This window comes from Lytechinus variegatus, chromosome 11, assembly GCF_018143015.1.
Source record: "Lytechinus variegatus isolate NC3 chromosome 11, Lvar_3.0, whole genome shotgun sequence".
Taxonomy (NCBI): domain Eukaryota; kingdom Metazoa; phylum Echinodermata; class Echinoidea; order Temnopleuroida; family Toxopneustidae; genus Lytechinus; species Lytechinus variegatus.
The window spans coordinates 1021898-1030837 of NC_054750.1; the positions used below are offsets into that span (position 1 = coordinate 1021898).

Consider the following 8940-nt stretch of genomic DNA (forward strand, 5'->3'; position numbering starts at 1 on the left):
CATGCATTTTGTTGTTAAATTGATTCATACTGCTTACTGCTCTATGCTATGAGGGAGAAAGAATTTCAGGATCGTGGTTTGCCAGTTGATGCTTTCTAATTGTTGCAAATTTGATTAGGCCCCTATTGTGTTTTTTAAAGGGACTGAAAAGTGCTACAAATTTTCAAATCCCGTATCAATACATTCAGTCACTCAATAAGCAGATATTAGAATCTAGTGTGTTAGGTTTGTTTATTCATCAATTGAAGGTAAACCTGCATTGATCTTGAGTATTTCTTTTCATCAAGGCTGTCACTTTAAGGGGGAAATATATCAATAAAAAACACAATAAAATGTTTTGTACATGAACTGAAGCAATGTGAAAAGGAGACAATAATAGACCACAGAAATACGATACATGGATTAAGAGAGGATGCATGCTACAATAGGAGTGCATCAGCCTTCACCCTTACACTTTAGTGATAACACTATGTACTCATTACGTAATAAAACCACACGTTAGCCATCCAGGGTTCTTGGTATTATAGTTACTTCGGAAACAACGGCCTTGGACCACGTTGTAAGGATTGATGAACGGTCTTAATAGAAAGGTAAGATTATAAATATATATATATATATATATATATATATATATATATATATATATATATATATATATATATATATATATATATATATATATATATATATATATATATATATAAATTATAATGTTTTCCATTAATCAGTTATTATAATGTGTTTTATTATGTTTTAGTCTTAACAAAAAATTCATGCTACATGATGTTTTAACGCGCAAATAATTAGAATGCCTTTTTTATTATGGCTGTATAGGCATTGGAACAAATCCCAATGTGACGAATGTAAACACAAATCCAAGTATAGGCCTATACACTGGCATATCAGCGGCATCTGCACATTCAAAATCTGCAAAAAAAGTGGCAAAAGTTTTGCGTTACCTCATTGTGTTATAATATGTACATCATATGAAATGTATATGTTATGATTATGTATATCCTATTTATCGAATTTCATTTAATATATGGCCAATTTTAGGTTTTTCAAAAATGCAAAATCAATGCAAAATTAACCGTCAATGAAAGAAAATGCAATTTTTCAGCTCACTCGCTTCACTACTCTCAAATTCTTCAAAACGATTTCGGCATATTGAAGGTAAACCGCTTAAAATAGATTGACCCATAATACCACTGTTCGACACGATGCAGGTGAGGTATATGTGTACCTGAAAAATGTAAAAAGGAACTTGTTCCTTTCATTTCATTCCTTATTCCATTTGTCATATTATGTAAAGATACTTCCAGAAATATGACATCAAAGGTTATGTGTTTTTCGAGAGGAAATTAAAAATACAAATCGATTTCTTTTCCAAAAGAAAAGGTACATTAATCAAATAAAATATCACTCAAATTAATTTTTTCATACTAATTTTGGAACTGTTGCACAAATATTTTGTTCTAGTTATGAATTATATAAAATGTATTGTAACAATCTCTTACTAATTCCTCCCTGTCTGCATCATTTCATTCTTCATTTTAAATATTAGTAATTTCCAAAACCAATCGTGGTCATTACTTGACCCAATTGCAGTGTCCATTAAACCTTTGCAAAAGCGACAATCTCTTCCCCAAATACACCTTAACCAATCTATCTCCAAATACAAATATACTTTAAAGATACCGCGGCTTTAAGTTGAAGATAATCACTTCTTCAATGAACTAGTAATTCCAAGGTTTCTCAAACAAAGTATGTCCATTCACGTTTGAACGTGGAAACTCCATGTTCAAACATAAATATCCACACACATAATAGAGTAAAGTGCATGGAGCGTGATTATTATAGGGTAAAATACAGCTGTTGAATGCGGTACATAAAAGGATAAAATTCAGCACATTGTAGAATAAAATTCTGCACTTTATAGAGTAAAATGTAACCTATTATAAACCATAATCAATGTGATGAATCATAAAATCATAATGAACGATTACTATCATGAAATCAAGTTTTGAGATACAGCATATACTCTAAACCTGCGCTTCTCAACCGGTTGGCCGCGAGAAATTCCAAATGGAGGAAAAATAGGGGAAAACTATTGTATATTTCACAGATGTGTCCGAACATAATTAAATTCTATCGATCTACGTGGGTCAAACAAAACTAAAACACGCTTAGGTATCCTGCATGTTGCAAAGCATACCCATGCACACTATGTTTTCGATCTAACTTTGATGTGAACACATGTGCGTGCATATTGTTTTTGGAGTTAATTGTCGCCCATTCACCGGACAATTTCGAATGTAGATTAATTCTTGTTTCGAATGCGCTTCAGATCTTAGTGTTCAAATTTCACGAAACATTTTTTTTGTCAACAAAATTTTGGTAGGTGAGCCTAAAAAAAATACGAGAATCAAAGTGGTCATCGAGTACAAAAATGATTGAGAAGCGCAGCTGCAGCTGCTCCCGAACTCTAAGTATCTAAAGTAATTCCAAGACAGTCCGTGAATAGAGAACCACAGAACACTGGACCTCATTTTGATTCTAACGATTAACTTTTGAATCTCGAAAGATCAGTTAAAATCAATTAACACAGACAAAGACGTTTTTTCTAAAAATAAAATGGTAATGGAAACATTTTCTGGGTATTCCAAGTAACTAATCTTTACTGATGGTCATTTCAGTTGGTGCATATTTATGTGATGATAATCAGAGCTCCTTTTTCAAAAACTATTAATTGATACTAAATTAACTTTCAGATAGTTTGCCACCCGAAATTCTTTCACATGAACTATGGCCAGACCTCATCAACAACTTCACAATGAAGACACAGCAATGTCTCTTATTGGCAGAATATCAGATGTTTACAACTCAACTCTTTCAAAGGGAGGTAAGAATCGTTCACATCTTGGTCACATAGATGAAGTTTAAAGTTAAGTAATTATTGATATCCATACTAGGATTCTTTTTGTGTAGCACCTTCATATGGAATCAAATCATTAATGTCTGAACATGTTGAAGTAGACCTAAATTTTGTGCTGATAGACATTAACGAAATAAGCAATTTGATATATTCAACAATGAGTTCTCTCAGAAATTTCCAAATCATTTTATTTGTCAAATTTGCAAGGTTTCAAGGTGTGAGACCTAATTCCGAACGTTGCAGAAAGCGAAATGGATGCTAGAATACGCTAGCCAGATTAAAGAACGTCGATATTAAACAATGTATTTTGCAATACTGTATAAACCAGATCCAAGGGTGGAGAACTGGCCGCTGATGGAGTCCCCTCTACCATGTACTTTGATCCTTGTTACCTACTTCATCTTCCTTCGAACTGGACCGAGAATGATGGAGAATCAGAAGCCATTTAACTTGAAGCTCATCCTGCTTATCTATAACGTCATAATGGTCTTGCTTTCACTCTACATGTGCTATGAGGTAGGAAATGTTTTTACTTGGACTTTTCCCGCCATTAGGTGATCAGGGATCTTAAGAATCTTGAAAATGAAACATTATTAAGTATACTCGTGTTGCTTTCTTGAGAGGGAGATGGTTCAATTATCCGCCCAAATTGGCGTTATGAAATTTTTTCCCAGCCATCATGGCCATGGCGTAGTTTCCTTCAGCAGGAAATTAATCCACATTGTGCGCACTCAACCCAGGTGAGGTTAATGGGTACCTGGCAGGAATTTATTCCTTGAAATGCCAGGCGCGTAAGAGCTGCTTGAGCTGCAGCCAGGGTAATTATATCCAAGTCCTTTGGAAGCGCATAGAGACGTTTTTTCCTAATGTGTTATGCGTTAAACAACAACTGACTATTGTTATTATTATCAAACATTGTTGTTTATTAAAACATATAAATGAAAAATAATGACATATCTTTTCCATCCGCCATTCATCTATGTTTATTGCAGTTTCGAATGTCTTCATGGCTTTCCAACTATAACTACATATGTGATCCTGTCGACTATACAGATGACCCGCTTGCACTGAGGGTGAGCTACTCCTTTTTCTAATTGATTCACCGGTAAGCACCCGTCTGTTGAACCACAAGAATATGGGTGCGAGTCCATCCCGGGCAGATTACATAAAGCTGTGTTGTTTGACGTCACCCTCACTTGTATCATAGAGCTATGACAGACCCATGCTCTGTTTCACTGGATAACTCCTTCCCTCAAATTCAGTGTTAAATGGAGACCCACTGTAAATTACCATTTTACACTGCACTATTAAAGAAAAGGCTATGGGAACTCTGGTATAGTGTTGCACCTGCCCACTGCTGCACAGACTGAATAGTTAATAGCGGGAAAAGAAAAGCCTTGGGTCATACATATTTCCCTTTTCAGGTGATGTCAAACAAGTATTAACAATATGTTTTAATAACATGAGTAGATACCTTTTTTCCTGTGTCCCCAAAACGTATGAATTCAGATTTTGAGAAATACATTAATTAACCAACACTTTCTTTATTTTTTCTAATCTCTCTGTCCCTATCTTTCTTTACTTGCTCTATTTCCATATCTATCCTCACACTACACGTATACTAGTTACCAATTTGCCTTTGAATATTACACTGTCACAATTGTCGCATAACTGTCACTCAACTGGGCGTTGTCGGTGTGCAACTGTAATCCAACCTACATCCATTTGGGAAGTTACAAATTGATGCAGAGGTTTGAGTCCTGGGCTCCGTAACACAAAGATAAGCGATGAATAGCAAATATGGTAGAACACTTCTGATTGGTTCCTGGTCAGTATTATGCGCCAAATGAGGGTGTAATGTTGATCTTGATTGGTCAATTCATTTAGCGATTGATCGCTAATCTTTGTATTACGGAGCTTTGGTCATGCCTTTCGGATGATGACGCTAAACTTCGGTCCAGACGTAAATAATCATCTCTGGTTGATATATGCATCTTGAAACTTTAACACAAACAAAGTCGGCTGTCTTATTCATCATTAAAGACTGTCATATAATATAGACCTATACACGTTTAACAACTTCGTCGACAGTCTTCAAAATATATTGATTTAAAACGTACACTTTCCTGAACTTCAACCTGTTTAGTTATATAACTAGTAATAAAGTAATATTCATTATTCAACCGTATCGAAAGTATTGTATTAATGACGTCGTGGTTTATCATATCTCCGCAGATGGCGAACGTTTGCTGGTGGTACTTCTTCTCCAAGATAATCGAACTCCTGGACACCGTCTTCTTTATCCTACGAAAGAAAAACAACCAGGTCACAGTTCTACATGTCTACCACCACAGTACAATGATTGTTAACTGGTGGCTTGGGGTGAAATACGTGGCTGGGGGACAGTGTATGTAAAAGACTTTGTTTCTTAATCAAGGAAAATTGATAATCTGATTTGATCTAATATTTTTATTTGACTTGATTTTATTTCCACATTACAATCATAAAAGTATATAAGAGTAATTTTTTCAACATATCATACATATTAACCAAACATTTTCCATCTAAGTGATACATAGCATTCATCATAATTCAAATATGAATTATACTCGAAAAGTTGTCAATTCTTTCATTCGTTCAACCAATTACGAACATATGTATAAATCATCTCTAGAAAGAACAAAGTAAGATAATTTTAAAATGATAAACATTTGTACATTGTTTTTAGTGTGTTCTAGGCATTGAACTGGCATCTTTGAACTGTAGTCTAAAGATTCTAAATGGGTATCGGTAAAACTCGTTCATGTGATTATCATATTTGTTATAATTAAACACGTTGTTTTATTTTTCTTCTCAGCATTCTTCTTAGCGATGTGCAACTGTTTTGTTCATGTGATAATGTACTCTTACTACGCCCTCTCGGCCCTTGGGCCTCACATGCAGAAATATTTGACATGGAAGAAATACCTCACACAACTGCAGCTGGTATGGTTTGTTCATTTTACTCCATTTCATTCTTCCTCTCTCCTCCCTTTGAATTTCTTTTCATAATATCTCCTTTACCCCATTTTCCCTTGTTGTTGTTGCTCTTCTTCTTCTTCTCTTTCTTCTTCCTCTTCTTCTCTTTCTTCTCCTTCTTTTTTTTTCTTTGTCTTCTTCTTTTTCTCCTCATTTTTCTCCTCATCCTTCCTCTAAAAAAGGGTGAATTTTGAATGACATAAAATTACACGCCTTTTAAAAACCATTATAAACAAAATAAACTGCATTTTCATTGCCGAAAATGAAAGATCATTACAGAATAATGTTAATGAAGCAGTCATTTTCTGTAGCAAAAATATATAGACATTTCAACTTTCATTTGTACAGGTCCAGTTCTTCATGGTTCTTTTCCACACCGGTCTGAACATCTTCGTCGAATGCTCGTTCCCACAAGGATTCAACTACGCAGTATTTTTGTACGCAATATCTATGGTCCTGCTCTTCGGTAATTTCTACAGCAAATCGTACCACAAAGAAAAGACGGAAAAGGACAAATCATAATTTTCGTTAGTTTTGTTCTAGTTTTTTATATATAAAAAAAGAAACAAGGGTAGTACTGTGTGTAGTTGGTATCAATAATGCATATAACACTTTTCATGCTTATTAATGATAGTTAAATAACCTTTTTAAAAAGAAATGAAGATAGTGCCGTGCCTACCGGGAATCTAACCCTTGATTTACATGGTAATTGAGCAATCGGGCGCCATGGCTTGGACTGACCACACGGTCACGAAAAATAAAGCCCAGATCTGAGTGTCCCCTTTCCGAATTTTCGGCTTTATCGATTTATTCCAGGCTATTTAAGGCAGTACCGGTTTCCATAGTAGGACCTGAGCACTTTGAGTAAAGGTAGGCCTACGGTAACTTTAAAACTTAAAAATTCATCAGCCTTTCACCACCCGGGTCTCTGGTTTTAAGGCAAAAGGACAATTTTGTAAGAGCCTCAAAATATCTCATTTGAAAACTTGAAAATTGTAGAGATTTGTAGTTTAGACATATTTTTATAAATACTTGTCAAATTTTTAAAGCTTCAATCTTTATCTATTAAAAATGTAAAATAATTGAATCTAGCCTAGTTGCACTTGTTTGATACTTGATGTTGACGTAAATAATCGCTGTGTCTAGGTACTTGTAAAATAAAACAAATTGTAATAAAAATATGTTTGGTCGAAAGGAGACCACTATTTTTTCATATCAAGTTTCATTGAATTACATTGCAAGATTTTGATTCTAGATTATTTAGAAGCCGGGTTATGTCGAAGCCCTGTTTGTTTTTTTTTGTCTGCCACTCAAAATCCATGTGAGTAATGTTGCCATGTAGGGGAGACCGAATGTGTGTGTGTGGGTGAGACTGTGGATGGATGAGTTGATGTTTGGGAGACAGGACGAGAAGTTTGGGGTTTCAGGTGCTTGCGTGTGGGAGACAGGGTGACAGTAGGCCCTATAGGTGAATGTGTTCAAGTGTGGCAGACAGGCTGAGAGTGCGAATGTGTTCATCTGTGAGAGACAGAGCAAGAGTGAGGGTTAGTGTGTGTTTTTTTGTGGGGGATGTGCGTGGGTGTGGGTGAATGGGTTTATACACTGTAAAAACTGAGGTGTTAAAATTACACCCTAGAGATTAAACAGAACACCAAAGAGTGTAAATGTAACAACAAAAGGAGTTGTTATAACACCTATAGGTGTAACACTAACACCACTAATTTAACACCGGTGTAAAATAACTGGTGTGGTGTGGTCCTCTATGTACACCGGTTAACACCACAGTTTTTGCTGTGTATGTGGGAGAAATGGTAAAAATGTGGTGAAAGTGTAAGTTGTCGGAAAGAAGAGGATGTGTGTGAGTGGGTATATATGTGGGAGATGGAGCATGGGTGTGGGTGAATGAGTATGTGTGTGGGAGACGTGGTAAGTGTGTGCATGTGTGTGTGTGTGTTGGTGAAAGTGTACGTATGTGGAGAAAGGGTGTGGGTTAATGTGTCCATGTCTGATGTCTGGGAGATAGGATAAGGGTGTGGATGGATATGTTAATGTGTGAGAAACAGGGTACGAGTGTGGGTGAAAGTGTTTTGATCTTCGGAGACAGGGTAAGTTGGTGGGGGATGTGTTTGTGTGGCAGACATTGTGTGGATGACTGTGTTTATCATGTTCATATATGATGGTAGACAGGGTTAGATTCTGTGTGATACAGTGTGTATTGTATTTATGTGTGAGAACCAAGAGTGGGTGTGTTCATGTGTGGGAATCATAATTAGAGCTGGTGATTGTGTTTATGTGTGGGAGACAGTGTGTACGCGATTGTGTTTATGTGTGTGAGTGAAAACAATTGTGTACTTAAATGTGCTCATGAATGGGAGACAGCGTTATAGTGGGTGATTGTGTTTATACATGTGGGAGACAGGGTGAGTGTGTGGGGACTGTGTTTATGTGTGGGTGAGAATACGTGTGTTGTTCAGTGTGTTTGTGTTTAGGAGACAAGGTAAAAGTACGGATGAATGTGTTCATGTGTGGGAGACAGTGTTAGAGTGGGTGATTGTGTGTGGGAGACAGGATGTGTGGGTCAGTGTGTTTGAGTTTGGGCGACATGGAAAGAGTGTGGATGAATGGGGCCAGGATAAGGGTGTGGGTGTTTTCATGTGTGGAGACATGACAAAGATATGGATAATTGTGTTTATTTGTGGGAGACTGGGTAAGAGTATGTATTCGGCTTTTTACAAACGTGTATAAACTATGATAAATCAGATATAATATTTTACGTCTGGTCGTCTGGGACAGACTTTCAAACGTCACCATCCGAAAGACGTGGACTAGGCTCGAAAACCACGTCTGCATCAATTCATCAAACGCACCACGAACCGTCCTCGTGGAATAGATACAGTGCGCTATCGCGCCTCGCGATTTCACCACGAACCATCCACTCTGTTACGATGCCCACTGTGGGTCTCACAGGCCTAATTCATTCCCCATAG

At 36.4% G+C, this 8940-nt stretch overlaps 1 protein-coding gene across 2 annotated transcripts; it reads left to right on the forward strand.

Annotated features, from left to right (window-relative positions):
* The first annotated feature begins 307 nt into the window (after nucleotides 1-307).
* LOC121424511 (elongation of very long chain fatty acids protein 4-like) lies at nucleotides 308-7044 on the forward strand. Of its 2 annotated transcripts, none has more exons than XM_041620224.1 (7): nucleotides 308-590; nucleotides 2776-2902; nucleotides 3264-3451; nucleotides 3928-4008; nucleotides 5171-5342; nucleotides 5793-5920; nucleotides 6302-7044. In XM_041620224.1, the coding sequence occupies exons 2-7, from the start codon at nucleotides 2806-2808 to the stop codon at nucleotides 6473-6475; spliced, it is 840 nt and encodes a 279-aa protein (XP_041476158.1). In that variant the 5' UTR covers nucleotides 308-590; nucleotides 2776-2805; the 3' UTR covers nucleotides 6476-7044. The 2 variants fall into 2 exon arrangements, with proteins under 2 accessions (XP_041476158.1, XP_041476157.1); XM_041620223.1 differs by having other exon boundaries at nucleotides 309-590; nucleotides 2772-2902.
* Nucleotides 7045-8940: the final 1896 nt, after the last annotated feature.